The following is a 17,543-nucleotide window of genomic DNA, read 5'->3' on the forward strand; positions in this document are numbered from 1 at the left end:
ATTGTTGAATTCCTAATTGCTACCACCAAATATTTATAGTTTGTGACTCTCTATGGGCTCTTTGCCAATTAACCAGTGACCCTTCTTGACCATTTGACCAAACAGTGTGGTCCACCGCCCACCACTGTACTTCACTCTGTATGAATGTTCTGTAGCATCCACTATGAGAGCACATTGAAGTAATTCAGTAGAGGATCTGCGCTCGAAAAAAACTCACATTTACACGGTTAATATAAAACTTCACATTATATAACAACTTGAGATTCATAAATAGAGAGCATGGCAAACTGCAACATTTTAGGAAACTTGTTGCAACGTCGTCAGGTTGTGGGGGTATTCCAAAATGTTTCAAGACTAAAAAAATATTACTTTGTATAAATGTCACTCATTTCATTCATACCATTGTATGCACTTAAACTGAGACACTTAGAAATGTAGAAAAATAATTTTTTCCCTATTTCTAAGTCTTTTTCATTCATGTTCTTGACACTTGTTACCTATTTTACATATGTTGACTGCTCGGCTCATTCTTTGGCTCTTAGAGCAAAGCAAGACCCATTGAAAGTGTTTGTGCCTCCCTATGTCCTTACCTAGCCAAACATAAATTCTGCAGTTCTATGGCCTCATGTTGCTCCTCCTTCTTCAGAAAGTGAACTATGGGCCATGCATTCATAAATGGGTGGCATAAGTACCAGAGTTCCTGCTGCCTTGGACCCCCGGCGGTGTTGAGGTTGTGCCCAAAGAGCCACTGCGTATCTGTGTTACGTGACTACCATCAAAAATGGGACTGATGCTGCTGTAGGGATCCCAGCCCTATTCTGCTTTAGTGTGCCTCAAAAGAGGTTCATGGAGGTCTGGTCCCTCCACTCAGCAGCTCACTGTTCTAATCAGAGATAAACTATTTGACGTGGTTGAGCTTCTAAGTACTACCTCCTGAAATCCCAACTGGAAAAAGACGTCTCTGGGTGACTGGAACTCGCTCCATCTTAGTGAACATTGCTAGTTGCAGCAGATATTGTGTTGTGCGTAGCCGAAATATGTGATCCGACCAAGGAACATCGATGAACTGTAATGTTCTTAGTACACGCAGTGGCGTAACAAATGCCACCGTAGTCCCCGCAGTGTAGGGGTCCTGAGCTCCAGCGGACCCTCTCTGGCACTGTGCACGGGCCTCTGGCTAAGTGCTCATGACTGGCTCCGGAGCATGGGGGCCCCTTCTTGTATTTTGCAGGGGTCTCCTTCTAAGTTTGGTTGCGCTACTGAATACACCTGTTGACCGCAGAGCAAGAAAGCAAACTAATGCCCCCAGGAAGGCTTACAGATTTCACTGCTCTCCAGTGTTTTTCATACTCCCTTTCTCTTCCCCAATCCTCTAACCACTCTTTTCTTCTCCTTCTGTCCTCCACTTCCCCCTCACCATACCTTCTACATCACACTCGTACTACACGTGATTACTGGCACATGTTGATTGTTAGTTGTGACAGCCTAGCTAACAACACTGTTGTTTTTTTATAAAGTGACACAATGCACTAGGCTGTTACACAAATTATTGGGCCCTCCTGCAAACATTGTGAGGAAACCCCTAAAACTAGCCATTTTATAGATGCACCAATGCGAAGCCAGAGCAGTGTCCGGGCGGTTGAAGGGAAACTCAGTTACTCCGACCAAGGGGGAAAGGGAGCAGACTGATAAATAAACAAACTGTAATTGAAATCAGAAATCGCAAATTTGGAAATGCAAAAGCCCAGGGTGCTGGGGCCTAAGGCCCCCTCTGCTGCACCCCAAAAATGTTTTGGGGGACATGTAAGGTGCGCACATGCCAAAAGGGCATGTGTGCTTTACATGTTCAATTTAAAAATACATTTTAAATGCATTTTTAAATTTTTGCACTAGGTTACCACCTGGTTTCTTTTTATGGTATTTTCCATGTGCAAAATGCCATTATGTGAAAAATCGCAATTTGCGATTTTTGCAGCATCTCCTTGCGATGTGGATTTTGCGAATCGCAAATTGGACTAGCAAAACCAGGTCGCAACGCAAGAAATCGCAATTTTTGCAATTTCTTATTTGTGGTCTGCGAATCCCTTTCATGTATCGCAGACCACTTTTTTACACTTGCAAACGGCCGAATTTTGCGATTCGCACCGTTTGCGAGTGCAAAAAAAATTCATACATCTGGCCCTATATGCACAAAAATCTGGGCGGCAGAGAGATGGGTTGCAGCCTCCTATGAGTTAGACCCCTCCGAATGGAACATAACAAGCAGTGCTGACCAGGTTTTTACCTTTTGGAATTCTGGGGGATATTCCAGATTCGGAGGCAATTAATGCAGATCTTTACCGACTCCTCTGATCTTAGGAAGGATGGCCCATGGCGGCGAGGCGTTCTTCATACCCCTGCGCCTTCTCAGAAAGCTGGCTGAGAATGAGCAAGGGGCCCTGAATGTAATACAGCTCTTTCCCGAAGCAATCTTACCATTAATGAACGGGCGGGTAAAGTCGATTCCGGTGTCCCCATAACCAGGAACTCCAGGCGCGGGAACACAAGATCGTTGCTAATTATGTGACCACAATTTCACACCGCGCCGTCCGACACGTATTTGGGGCCAAACCCCAGTGACATTCACTGTGATGTGTCACAAACAGCTACAGAATCAACAAATAATTCCACCGCTAGCTCAGTGCTGGTGCTGTTCTTCACAGTGCACCGATAAAGAGTATGGCTGGATACCTCCAGCAGTAAAATCTGTCAACGAAAAGCGATCTTAACACCTCTGCGCATAAACTGCTTTTGCTGTCAGAGAGGGAGACGAGCGTTTTCTGTGTTTGTGTTGACAAGCAGTTCAGTAATTGTGCCAGACTTGTTTGAAACCCAGTAAGGGCCCTTGGCAGCAGCCTGAGACTGCTCTTGTCTGTGCTCCACCGCGCTGTGAAAAGAGGTGAGAAGGGAACATCTTTCTTTTTGCTGTAGTCATACCTCTGACAAGCAGAGCAGTGTTTTTTCATGCTCGTTTTGTCAAAAGCAGACTCCTAGCTGTTGGACGAGGACACAGGAGTGGGGAGACAGGAGAGAAGGGGGAGGGAGGCACGAGGGAAGGGCAAACAGATGCATAGGCATGATGATGGTCCAGACCCATTTCAACAGGCACCTTACCTTGCTGCATCAGAGCTCCAACAGCAAACCAGAAACTGTTCAGGAGGGTGAAGTTATTTTCCACAATGTCTGAGCCAGGGTTGCATGGGTGGGCATCATACCACTCGTATGGGCTGAACCTAGGAGAAAACATTGAGAAGAAAGCTGCAGCATTTACATTATTCTTTACACATAGACAGAATCTCCTAATTTTTTACTTCTTGATACACTTTCCCTTAATTTATACATCTTGGTAGATTTTTGAGTTTTGTAATTAATGGATAAAGAGAGCGAAGTAGATAGATAGATAGATAGATAGATAGATAGATAGATAGATAGATAGATCGATAGATAGATAGATAGATAGATAGATAGATAGATAGATAGATAGATAGATAGATAGATCATGGTTTCCATTGGTATTTTTTTTGTTTGTTTTTGGTTTGCCAATAACTTTGGTGCCATTTGGGAAATCGTATTGAAACTTTCAGGAAAAAGGTTCATCCACCTGGAATGTTTTGAGTTGATCTGTCAAGTGAGGGTGGGGGGGGTGAGATAAAGACACAGGGAACTAAAAAAGTAAATAAAAAGAAAGCATAAAGAAGGCAGAAAAGAGGTACCCTGAACCCATTGGTGTTGTGTGGAAAATGCAGGGGTACCTCCTAGAGTTCAATTTAAAAGGAATGTGTATTTTTATGTGCCCTGTTGCAGCTGTACAGCCATGGTACCTAGCATGGCCTCCATGTATTTCTGTTAATATTGGGAAAGTCGATGTGCACTATGACACAATCACATATACCAATGAAATTATATCACTATTAGCTGTTCCACCATCAACGGCGATTCTAAGATAAGTGGTTGGGCTCCTATGAAACACACATGGCTGGAAGGGTGTGCGCATTCCCAAGCACCATAAAGTTAGATGCCACATGAAGTTATGAACACACAGCCAATCAGAACACATGACTCAATGTGCTATGAAGATGTTGATAATTATCACAAATTGCTATTTTGATACCAAAGTAAGGCTCTCTATTTTGACGTCAAATTTCACATAGTTTGAATTAACAATTACACTTTCTTCTAGGTTGTAACCCTTCATATGCTTTGTTGTTTGTTCAATGTTTATGTTGATGCATCTGTAAGTAACTCTGAGCTCATTAGATCGAGCAATCCCAGTGTATACATTTCCCCACTACCCAAGTAGAACTAGTAATCCCCATGTACATATTTTCCCACCACCTGAGTAAAACACACGCTTCCTAAAAACAGAAAAGTTAAGATCCCCTAAAAATCATAAAAACTAGAAGTGTAACTGTCCCCTAAAAACTGCCCAACATCATGGAATCACCACTAAAGCACTTGCAAATCAGGTTCACCACACAGGCTAAAAAACCTAAGTCTTGCCACAAATGGAACACACACACACTAAAGCACAAATGTCTCCCTGGCCAAACGAGGGAACCTTTGATACTAACATAATTGAACACACAAGAGCAGACATATGGGCTAAATATACATGCCAAAAGAAGGACAGGAGCGAAGCATTATTAGAATTATGGGCCACCTTCAAGGAGGCCTGGACTGATAACACTACGCTACAGTCAGCAAGCAAGGCGTCTGCACCTCTCCCGCCATATGCAGGAATGGAGGTACCCCAGTCAGGCCAAGAAAGGCCCTGGCCTGAGTCTGGGGCTTAGCAGCCTCCCAATCTTGGATGGTCTGGAGTTTGGGCTGGAGAGGCTGTGCATGGCCTACACCTACAAGGTCATCCAGGTACACCACTGAGCTCTGCCTATCTGGAATTTGCTTGCCTTGATAGTCAGGCCTGCCTGGGATAGGGCATGAAGCACCTCCGTCAGGTGGATCAGGTGATCCTCCAAGATGGCGTTGAATACAGCTATATCATCCAGATAAACTGCACTAAAAGATTCCAACCCAGACAAGACTCTGTTCATCAACCTTTGGAAGGTGGCAGGAGCATTTTTCAAACCAAAGGGCATCACCTTTAATTGAAAGTGGCCCTATGAGTGGAAAATGCTGAGCTTTTCTTAGCTTCTGGACTTAAAGCAATATGCCAGTATCCTGAGGTCAGATCACATGTGCTCAGGAACTTAGCAGCCCCTACCCTATCAATGAGCTCATCAGCTCTAGGTATGGGATAAGCATTAGTCTTAGTTACTGCTTTCAAACCTCTGTAGTCTGCACAGAATCTTAACTCCTTCTTCCAACCCTGGAGATTTGGTTTGGGTACCAGCACCACTGGGTGGGCCCAAAGTCTAGCAGAGGGCTCAATTACCCCTAGCTCCAAGATCTTAGCCACCTCAGCTTTGATGTTGGCTCTGACCTAGACAACCTATACAACCTATTTTCGACAGGTAAGCTGTCACCAGTGTCAAAGTAATGGACGCACCAAGTGGTGAGGCCAGGAGGAACAGCCCAGCAAACTGCTCCAACACCTGTCTATAGTCTTTTTGCTACTGTGCTGTCAGCTTTGGGTAGAGTACTACTCCCTCCACTGACTCATCCTTTGCATTGGTGGAGAGAAAATCTGGCAGAGGTTTACTCTCCTCCTCCTTTCCCTCATCTGTGACCAAAAGCATGGTCATGTCTGCCCTACCTGGCAGGATTTAATTCTGCTGACCTGCAGGATCCGGTAAGGATTGCTGGGGGTGCCAAGGTCCACCTCACCCTTTTTCTCCAGAATGGGGTAGGGAACAATAAACTTGGTCTGGAGGGCCCTATGAGCCAGGGGCTCCAAAGCCCACATCAACTGACCTGGATGGTACTCAGGCATAGTAGCCTTTTGGTCATGCCGGAGCTTCATAAGCTCTTGGCTGGCCTCCAGGTTGCTGCTTGCCTTCTTCATGAACTCTGCCATATGTGACCGGAGGCCTAGCACATAGTCAAGCACATTCTGCTTGGACTCTTTGAGAGGCTTTTCCCAAGACTGTCTCATCAAACACAATGCGCCTCTTACTGGGTGCCCAAACAGTAACTCAAAGGGTCTGAAGCAGCATCCTTCTGGGGTACCTCTCTGAAGGCAAACAGCAAGCACAGGAGGAGAGCATCCTATCTCCTCCTAAGTTTCCTAACCAAAACCATGATTATGCCCCTCAGGGTCTTGTTAAATCTTTCCACCAGACCATCGTTCTGGGGTTGATATGTGGTGGTGAATTTATAGGTAACACCATATTCATCCCACATTACTTTCAGATAGGCAGACATAAAGTTTGTGCCCCTATCTGAGACCACCTCCTTAGGAAAGCCCACTCTGGTGAACCCACTAAGAAGGGCCCTAGCCACTGTGGCAGCAGTGACTGTCCTGAGGGGTATTGCCTCTGGATACCTGGTATTATGGTCAAATACCACAAAATGTATATATTGCCTGAGGCACTTGGTGAGTCTAGGGGACTAACAATATCAATCCTATCCCTCTCAAAGGGAGTCCCACCAACTGGATATTAAGGGAGCCTTTGGCTTGCCCCCTGTCTTGCCACTTGCCTTACAGGTGATGCTTGAGCTACAAAACTCCTTTTTCTGGCATGTGGAGCCAATAAACATGGTTGACCAGCCTATTCCAAGTCTTGGTTTGCCCCAAAAGTCATGCCAAAGGAATGTCATGGCTTAAGATGAGGAGGAATTGCCTGTACTTCCAGGGGACCACCACTTTCCTGGTTGGCCCTGGTTTGCGGTCTCTTTCCTCAGTCTAGAGGTCTCCATCCTCCCAATAACCCTGTGGGATCCACTCACATCCCCCTGTTCTTGCCAGGAGGCAGTCAAAATTAAAAGTGTCACTATAGACATCTAGTTGCACTCGACAGGGGCAAAGTCAAAATTTGAGGCCGACCGCGATGGAGCCCTTCTTGGCTAAACCGAGCAGGAGGCCTCGGTTAAAGTTTTACCTTCACACTTAGTTGTTCTTTTTGAAGATTTTTCCTCAATTACGGAAGAAGTCACAAGTTGAGGCTGACCTCGCTCGAGCACTCTTCAAATACGCTGTGCGGGAGGCCTCGGTGAAACTTTTACCTTTGGACTTAGAAACGTTTCTGGAGCTCTTCTTCCCCGATGTCGGAAGACCCTCCTTAGCAAGCTGATTTCATTGCAACATCGTCAGATTACCTTTCCACGAGCCCCCAATCAAATCCTGGGAGTCTGGGGCTCCAAAGCTTTTCAGCGGTGCAAACCTGCAAGTCAGGCCGGGTCATGGTCGATGTTGGCCGGCTTGACTCATGGCGTCGGGTTGGTTCACTTATGGAGCTTTTTTCCAAAGTTGGTCCAAACTTCTCCAAACTTATGGATCTTCTTCCAGAAGTATTTTTAAGGAGCTTCGGGTGTTCACAACACACCCCAAGGTTCCAGAAGCTCTGAGTTACTCCTTGGAGGTTAGGACTCCAACTCTCGGAATGCACCTGGTCCAAATCCTAAAATGACCACTGGCCACTGGTCAGCTGAGTTTTTTTTAAGGACTTGATGCAGTAGACTATGGTCACCTCAATTCTACCTGTAGTTCACAGGGAGTCCCTTTTTGGAGTGGTAGAAGGTGAAGCCCAAAGTGTGCAACTGATGCAGTCCTTCTAACTGCAGTGTCCAGGTGCAGGCCAGGTGTCCAGCAGGACAGTCCTTCTTCTTCAGTAGGGATCTGAAGTATGGGTTAGCTCTGCAATATTAATCCTTGCTCCTGGGATGGCAAGGAGGGGGTGCTCCTGTCCAATCACGTGCAGGCCACCATCCTCTTGAGTGATCACTTCCTGGGAAGTGGGGCAAAAATCAATCCCAGGCAGCAACATTCCTCCAAAATCTTAGATGGGGAAAATGCAATCTTAGAGTTTAGATATGGCTGAGCCCACCCACTGGTGTGGCTATGTTTCCCTTAGCACACCCCTTTCAACCCTCTCCTAATCTAATCAGGTGGCACCTGGTTGTCTGGGGCTACAAATAATGGGTGAGGTACAGTTCCTGTCCCAAATTCCTTTCCCCCTTTGAAGACCAGTTTAACTGTTCTGATCCCATTCTGTTCTACCATCTGCTGGGGCAGATCTCCTCCCATCAGATTTCCTCTGTTTCAGCCCAGACCACTTCACACCTCATCACCCCAGAGGCTGACCAATTGGAGAAGGGCACTACAGGGCTGAGGTTGTAAACTTTTTTCAAGAGTTCTAAAACTCTTTCGAGATACAAGTTATATTAACTTCAACAGTGTCAAGTTGTTGGATTTATTATACCTTTTAATCAGATACTAAACTTGCTAAATGTAGCTCCTACCTATGAAAACAATACTTTATTATTGTGAAATAAAGTCTCTCCGTGTTAACCTTTAGAGCCCATTCACATGGGGAAAAATGAATTTGTCTATTTTTCCCTTACCAGGGCCTATACAACATCTTTCATAATGTCCCAGCTTATAGTTACACTGCACCTCTCCCTGGGGGCACTTAGGGCATACCTTAGGTGTGACTTATGTGCAAAAATAAGGTAGCTTAGGACTTTGGAAGTACTTTTAATTCCAAAGTTGAATGTGAGATTAACTTTAACTTAAAAGCAGCCAGCAAGGCAGGCCTGCTTTTAAAATGGCACTGGGCACCAGAGCAGTGAACCTATGGGTGTACTATCTATGCTGGGGTCCCTAAACCTACATGCCCTACTGTATATTAGGAACTTATTGGTAGGTTGGTACAGCCAATTATAATTAGCCTAATTTGCATATTCCATTTTACACAGACCACTGGCCCTGGGACTGTTTAGCAGTACCGAGGGCACAGTCAGAGTAAGTAACCACCGGTATCAGTCAAAAAAGTGGGGGTTGACTAGTGCAAAAAGGAGGACTTTCCTACAACTTATGAAAGGAATCCTGCATTGCATGTTAAGATGACACTGGAAAAAATATAAAAAGAATGTTGCCAATAGCAAAATATTTTGCTGTATTTTTCATTTATAATCAAATATGTCCACCTTTCATAGTAAGTAAGCGTGGCAGGATACAGAGTTAGGCATTCATAATGAAGAACAAGTGTGTGCCAATTTTGGTCTCTCTCTCTGGTTTACTTTCCATTTAAAAACTCCAAGGGACTGATTCACAAAAGTTTAAACATATCTGAGTAAATTACTTCTGTTCCTACGTGTAGCTTAATATGTTTTATTTACTCATACATATTCTCTTGAGTTACATGAGTATTTTTTTCCTGGTGTAGAAGTCCTATGAAAAGTATGTGATCCTCATATCAAAAACACATTAGAACCAGATTGTGCTGCAAACTCTGAGCAAGTATATTACTCTTGACAGTGTAAAGTAATGCAAAAAATAAAAAATAAAAATGTTTAATTTGATTTGGCGAGGTAAAATACTAGAATTACACTAAACTGAAGCAAGAGTGCTTTACTATTAATAAAAATAGGAACAAACCCTTTTCTTCTTTTTTATGCATCTCTAAACCTGTTGTCAGTGTTCACCATTTTCACATTCCAGTTCAGGAAAGATTGGAAAACCCATGCGATTGGCCAAGGAATATAAATAATGGTCCATTCTTAATATACACCACAATCCTCACATGGTGCATGTTGCAAGAAAGCAATTTTTTCAAAATAAAGGCACCAATTAACACATTTTCATTTAAAATACTTTGTAATTGTACTTAGTACATCCAAGCTTTAAAAATCATAAATTGAGCACTTTGAATGTTTTACCTTGAAGAAGACATTATGTTAGAAACAGGCCACTTTTCTAAGCCAACACAAGTTTAGGGAAATCATGTGTCTTCCTTGGGCTCATCAAACATAAGAGCACCATTTCTTTCAGTTCAAGAAGATTCAAACTCCTGATTCATACTGATTGTCCCTGAATGTTGTCAAGTCCATGATACATCCACTGGAGCGTCTTTATGCAGTACCCCAAAACGATATTTTTTCCACTGGTTCTGGCAGATCAAAAACTGTTTTCCTAACTTTTCTGCAGAATGTGCAAGGGCTGATCATTCACATGCATAATAACAATCGGTGGGGTTGGTGGTTGATTCTGGAAGGGACTGTTACGGAAAGGGCTTGCATGGAAATTGCACAAGAAACTAGGTTTGCCTAATAACTCCATGTTTATGTTTCTAGTCCTGAACATTCATCAATATCATCATCATCAACAATTTATTGCATGATTACTTAAAATCATTGCAAAAAGATACAAAATTTAAATATAAAAATTCAGATATATGTAAAATGTGACCCAAGTAAAAACAGTTTACAGCTGAAATGGAGAGTCTATATGCACGTTAGGTGGTTGTTCAAACTTGCTTGGAGCTGCATAACAAACTTCCCAAATTCGGCCAGATCAGCTGGTTCCTTTAAAGTGAATACCAACAATCTAGCTTCGGTGCAGGATCTTAGACCATGGCGAAGGAAAAGAGGTTTTAATAAAGTGTGTCATGCATTCATCAGTGCCGTACAAGCGCACAGTAAATGGATAGAAGTCTCAGATTTTAGTTGCAAAACCTACACCCTTTTATGTTGGTGAGAGAGTTCCATATCGAGTTTAACTCCTTTTTCCTTAAGTCAAGCAGCCTTGCAAAGGCGATTTGAGATATGCAAGCTTTCCTGATGGTGCAAGTAAGGTATGGCTGTTGAGCCAGATTTTGTGTGATGTTTATATAAGAGTGTGCCAGTGCTTCCTGTGCGGGAAAGCTACTCAATTTTCCCAAGTCACTTGCTCGAAAGAGCGTTTTTGTCTGTCTTCACAGCATGGATTTGGTTGAGATATGTGACTGTGCTAGTTTGCTCAATGCTGCTTGATCAATTTGAAGTTTATTTATAGCTGTTGGAAGGTATTTTGACCAGGAGTTTGTTTTTCTTTCAAAAATATGGCGAAGGGCTGATTTCAAGGTAATGGGGGTTATGAATATCCTATGATAGTATTTCAGGAAGGCACCCAACAAAGCCCATCGCTGTCTTTCCAGTCCAAATTCTAACCTTATCAAATGACTTCTGACATATTGCGGCACTTTGAACACCTTTTTAATACATTTTTACCTGAAACTTATCCATCAAAGCAGTGAATTTTCCAGGAAAGGCTTCATGTCCATAATTCAATGCTGGTAAGAAAACAGCTTTAAGAATTTGAAGTATTAAACTTGCTGAGGGACTTTCTGTTGGATTATTTAGCTAACACATTCTGGTTGTTATAAAGGCGTCCTTTGTCTTTAGATGTAGAAGGTGGGCAATGGGCGTTCCTTTAGCTGATAGTCGAATGCCTAGGTAGTTGTACGTATCTAAGGTAGTGATGGTGAGTGGCCCCAGCTTCCAGCGTAAATGCTGATCTTTCATTGACCCACCACATATTACAACTTTTGTTTTGGTAGCATTCGCTTTAATTTTGTTTGCCATATTATAAATGTGCAAGGCCCATTTTGGAGTGGTCCAGCAGAATGATGTCATCAGCATATTGAAGCAAGGTGAGTTTTAGGTTTCCAATTTTTGGTGGAATCAAGTTTGCTTGAATGAGCGCTTGCGACATGTCTGCTGAGAAGTGGTGCTAGAACACATCCTTGCTTTAGCCAGTTAGTGGTGGAGTTCTCCTTACTGTGGTAGAGTTTGTCAGGTTGACCCTAACCCTGGTGGATGTGAACAGTAGAATTATCACCCTTAGTGGCTTATTTGGAATACCCCAATATCTTATCTTGTTCCATAAAAGTGTCTGTCCACTGCATCAAATGCTGCTGAGTAATCCACAAAGCAAGCAAAGAGTGGTAATGACTTTTTGGCAGTGGCCTCCTGAGCTAGGTCAGAAAGGGCTTTGATATTATCAGTAGTTGCGGAGTTCTCCCTGACACCAGTTTGATTTAAGGGGACAATTTCCTAGGCCTCTACCCTTTTTATAAACTGGATAGAGTATGGAGCCTCTCCAGCTCGCTGGAACTACCTGTGAGTCAAGGCAGGAGCAATACAGTGCGGAGAGGATTGGTGTCCAAAGATTTTGATCATCTTTTTAGACTTTTTTTGCACGGATTCCATTGGGGCCAGGGGCCCCAGGTGACTACATTTTTTGTAGGATAATGGAAATTTCTCTTGCAGAGGGAGCTAGGCTTGTAGTTGATTCAGAATCATGTATGTCTGGATTTTCCTTTAGTTGTTCCGGAGAGAGTGAGTCAACTGCGTATAATTCTGTTATGTGTTTTATCCATGTTGCTTCATTAATCACATTAATTCGCTCGTCGCTCTGGCCAAGCTTATTTTTGATATATCTCCATAGATCACCATGGTTATATTTTCTGATCAGGGAATGAATATAAATTAATTCCTTTTCCGCTTGTTGGCGTTTTAGAGTCCTTATCAGCTGCCTGTGTTGTTTTGTTTGTGTTCGTAGTTTTAATGATAACTCTTTTTTACTAAGGGGTCCTTAGTTTTAGCTTGTGATCTTCTCAGTCTGCCAAGTTTCAGCTTGCTTTCCCTTATGGAGCACTGTGGAAGGGCATTTGCGGGATACCGTGGAGAGTGTTGATAGTTCCTGCTTGTTTTAAAAGACCGTTAATAATATCTGGCCATTTGGCTCGGAGTTCATCGCCCATCATTGAGAGTAGAGTCAGACCGTTTGAATTGGACCAAGAGGTATAAGATTGTAGTGCTATGGGACCCCATTTTATTCGCCTGATTATTTTTTGGTGCTTGTCCCCCTGCAAGTAACCTATTGACTCATATCCTTCCCTACGCCTTGGCTGCAACTCAAAGCTTGTTATGAGTGGAAGGTGATCACTGGTGTTTAATTGTATAATTTCAAAGGTTGCCACATGGTTAATGGCTTTCTCAGTTGCAAAGATGTAGTCTAGAGTGCTTTTGCCCGGGAAAGTTTTGGAAAACAGTTGTGCAAAGGAGCTTGCTTTTTGAGAGTGCTGAATAGAGGTAAGATCATACTTGCTCAGAAAACATTGAAGTTGTTGGGTGGCCAGGCACATCAGATGGCCCTGATCTGCAGTTTTGCCTAAAAATCTAAGATTGAAGTCCCCACAAATTGTAATGTTGTAGCCTGTGTAATCAGATGTTGACAAGTTGAACCATACTTTCTACTCTTGCTTGGCCGAAGATGTTAAAGTAGAGATTGACTTTTATAAGAGTTTTGGATGTGCGATTATTGAGTAGAAATTTCAATTATTATTATTTGTAGCGAGTAGTTATATTGAAACTGTACTGACTTTAAACTCTAGGTCGACGCTTACATAATTCAATAGGCCTACGGAAGGTCTCCCGAAAATATTTATTTTTATTTCCGATTGATGTATTTCGTGGTAGCCTGGAATAGCCAATGGAAAAGTTAGCCAGGTTTCTTGTAGGCATAATGTGTCTGCTTTTGAAAAAATGGTTGCATTACATCAAGGTTTAAAAGTCTTTTCAGGCCTGTGACATTCCAGGAGATGATTGTCAAATAATGATTACTGCTCTCAGGTTGGTTGCTGTTGTTGTTAGGCATATTGCTGAGTTGTTCTGGTAGGAGTGATAGTGTGCTTGTTTGTACTGCTTACATTCCCTTGATCAAATGTCACTTTTCTAGTATGGGTTGTTGAATTTGCATAGGAGCAAAATATGGAGAGTTTGGAGTTCTGCTCATCCATCTTGAGGTGTTGTGTCCCTTTTAAGATGCTGCAGGTGCTTGTTTTTTGGGGCTGAGTTTTGCGGGGTGTTTTTAAGGTATAGGGATATTTGTGATGGCCCATCGGCTCCACCGTAATACCCCATTCCTCTAGAAACTGTTTGTTTTTCAGCAGCGTTTCCACCAATGCTAAAGATTTTAAAGTCATTATGGTGGATTCTCAGTGATTACTGTGCTCAGGTAGCACTTTGAATGCTACTCTTTCAATATCCTCTAATTCTATATTGGTTGGCTCTGGGAATGCCCTAAACAGCCTTAGTAGGTTTGATCAATTCAGAATGTCATGGTTTCCTTCAGAGCTATATTGGGGTGTAATGACTAGCTTAACTGTGAGTGTATTTTTCTTTTGTTCTGTTGCCTCCTGGGTAGCTTCCTCAGTATCTTTTGGCACTCATTGTTTGTTTCCACTTGTAGTGTCCGATTGTTGTGCGTCAGATGATTGACTCGATGGCCTGGGCGTTTCCAGGGTGTGGTGCAGGAGGCCAACTCTCACCCCTGCAGAGATTCCCGGCTTGGAGTCTGATGTTATTTTCATTGACGATGCTGTTTAAGTGTCCCAGGTCTTGGTTGAAGTTGTACTTGTTGTGCCGAGAGGGTAAGCTTGGGCCAATAATTGTATTGGTTGGTAAACAGCAGGTTGAGAGACTGTGTAATCGTGAGGTTCTTTAGGTTTTATACTTGTGCTCGTTGTTATGTGCACCGGCTTGGGCCAGTGGCGGCATGTAATGATTATCCAATAGTTGCCGGTGTTTCTGAATTTCTTGGCTTTTACTATCTATCTTCCTGCGTTTGAAGATAGGATATGTGCTTGGTGCTTCTGGGGTTGTGAATGTGTGTTCCATTCATGGTTTACTTGCCTTGCTTGCACATTGTCTGGATTTGGAGGCTTAATGGAACTTAAACTATTGAGGGCTGATATCCATTTAGTGATCATAGTGGTCAGAACCTCCGGTAAAGTTGATAGTTTGTCCATTAATAGATTACAAGCACATGCAGGTGCTATGATGTTAGTGCGCAGCCCTCTTTGTTCCAAGTCTATACATTTTATTTCTATTTTATTGATGGAATTAGCTAATGTGTGTATCAAATCCAATTGCTTTCTAGCTTGTCTGATTGCCAAGTAAGTGCATTTATTGCTGTGGTCAGAGTTGTATTGATTGATGCCAATAAGTTTCTCTGGTCTATACCGGTTTGAATAGTCGGGAAGGTTGCCTTCACCTGGACTCCTGATAAATCCATGTGGTTTATGCCATGAGTCAGATAATGCTGGAAGCAATAAGAGTCACTGTGCCTTCTTGCGTTAGAGGTGCCTGTCTGTTTTATGCAGTGATGTGCGTGGCATGTAAATGCAAGAGCTGGTCTAGTTGTCGCCAGGTGCAGCAAGGATTTGTTCTTTCACAAAGTGGGCTACCTATTTGCAGTACTGGGGTAGAACTGTTGTAGTGTCTCGATCCTGATTGTCTGGTGCAAAGTCTATGGAAGTGGCAATTGGAGGGCCAATCTTGGAGACTTGGGGACGTTAGAAACATATACATTACCAAGTTTGAACCAATCTTCGCAATTTATGACCATTACCATTGGCGTGTCATCTGTGACACTGTTTGATGATATTTTTTATAATTGTGTCATCTTTTGGCTATATTGATCCGTTTTGCCCCTGGCCCCAATTGGTTACTGAACCTTGCATGAATGTTTTATTGGAAATTGAGTTGTCCCACGTGATGGAGAAATTTAGTGGTAGGAGTGTTTTTTGTGCTTTTGTAAAAAAGTACAGAGCTGACTTTTGGGTGGGTCCCTTTGTTCGCTTACCCAATGTTAGTGATGTTTTTACTTTGTCTTTGTTTAAATCCTATTTGTCGTGGTTTTGTGCCAGTCGAGTGACTGTCTCTCTGATTGTCTCTCCAGATGTCCCTCTGGTGAGATTTGTTAAGTTGTTAGGTTGTTCTCCCAGTTGTAACATGACAGGATCAAGCGGCCACTGAGGCGTCACAGGTTGAGGGCTGGTGATGGTATGTTTCACGTCCCCCTCTGGTTTTCTCCTTGTCGCTTTCCTTGGTGTAAGTTCGATAATACTCTGTATCGCTCAAAACTGGGGAAGCAGGTACTTCTGGAATGCCTTAATGCTGCTGTTTTAGTGCATCGATGGAAAGACACTAGATTTGAGATTTAACAGGTGAACGGGTATGAGCTTAATTGCCTTGATTGCCTTGACTCTATTAGTCTCGATTTTAGTCTCATTAGACTCTTTAGGCTCTTTAGACTCGTTTGACTCTTTATGAGGCCCTTCGCGTTGTACAATCTGGGCTTTGTTATGGTGCGTTGTTGAAACAGACCTGGGGGTTTTGAGTGACTGTGTCCGACCACTGATATCAAAGGATTGATTGGATGATGGCAAAAGGGAGGGAGTGCTCAGAGTGGGCTTGTGACCTTTCTTGGTCTGTCATGTTTCTGCTCAGGTGAGCGGAATACTGTGTTCCCTCAGAGTGTGCGGCGCTTGGGGCTATTGCTGGCGAGGCCGTTTATGAGTGGGGTCCTCCGGCCTCCCCGCAAGCCTCACCCTGAACTAGCTGGGCTGCTTCCGCAAGGGCTCCAGTGTGCGCACTTGGTGGAGCCGACTCCAGCCTCCATGCTCAAGCCTTGGACCTCTGATCCTTTGCACGCGCCGCACCCCCTGTGCTCTCATTCTCCATACTGCTGCCTCCTCTGTCACCGGTCTAGGTGGCTCATCACAACTCTGCACCGGTGTTATTCCTTGCCCGGCCGAATGGTGGGTGCCTGGGGGTTGTCAGGGTTGCCGGGAAGTCTATGTGAGGAGGAGAGTGGAGGCATCCGATATCTGGTGGTGTCCGGTGTCCTGCTCCCCTCGCTCCCCACGTTAATGAGTCTGCATGTGGGGTAGCACTCTCAGCTCTTGTGGCCTCCCTCACGCTTCCTTCCTTCATCATCCGCGGCTGGGTCCCCCGCGGCCTTGGGCTTGGGGCTGAGGGCTGGGGCTAGCCGGGCTTAGGGGTGCTCAGTGCACCGCTCTTTGAGCCGTGCACCGTGCTCCGAGCTCAATGCTCCACCATGTACTGAGGCCACACCTCCTGCACTTCTGCATCTCCTCGTCAACTCCTGTCCGTCGTGGAACTGGAGTAGGTCAGCAGAGGCTTTTCCAGAGATATGGAATTTGCTTCAAAAACTCAGAAGTTCCTCTAATTTTAAATGAGATGGAGCTTTCATTCATTAATAGGCCTATAGCATTCTGTCAAGTTTAGGTTTGGTTCACTCTTTCTTTAACCCGTGGGACCAAAGAAATAGTTGATAATGGTTTCTTAAACTAATGCAGTACTAGAAACATGGCATCTTGATAACATGGAGTCATCTAACAACTTGAACAGGAATATCGGAAAGCCACCAGACTTGCAGACAAATATCTAGGGTGACTCATTTATTGGTTCATGGATGAGTCTCACCTGCCAAAATATGGTGGATATCCCATACCCCCCTCCCATTATAATTTTGGGACCCTCAGCAGGCTCTGCTGTCAGATACCGAAGATTTGGCAGTCCATCCATAACATGATAGCCTGGTTGCAGTCATGTTGGAGGATCCCTATTTAGGGGAATAGCAGACCTAAGTAGGAAAAAATAAACTTTGGCCCCAAAGCACATGAATAACACTCCCTGTCTGGGCAATTTACTTTTTTTTTCTTTTTTGCAAATAAACTTTCACTCTGGGGGATGATTTGTTAAAAGCAAAAATGGGTGCAGATCTCTATATGGCGGGTTGTCCACCAGCATGGGAG

General features: G+C 43.7%; 1 protein-coding gene across 1 annotated transcript in view; it reads right to left on the reverse strand.

Annotated features, from left to right (window-relative positions):
• Window positions 1-17,543, reverse strand: part of GRIK3 (glutamate ionotropic receptor kainate type subunit 3) — a 1,024,044-nt gene that overhangs the window by 142,945 nt on the left and 863,556 nt on the right. The window contains exon 12 of the mRNA XM_069223872.1: window positions 3,154-3,272. Coding sequence (XP_069079973.1) covers window positions 3,154-3,272 — 119 coding nt within the window. The remainder of the gene's footprint in view (window positions 1-3,153; window positions 3,273-17,543) is intronic.

Source organism: Pleurodeles waltl, chromosome 3_1 (genome assembly GCF_031143425.1).
Source record: "Pleurodeles waltl isolate 20211129_DDA chromosome 3_1, aPleWal1.hap1.20221129, whole genome shotgun sequence".
Lineage (NCBI taxonomy): Eukaryota > Metazoa > Chordata > Amphibia > Caudata > Salamandridae > Pleurodeles > Pleurodeles waltl.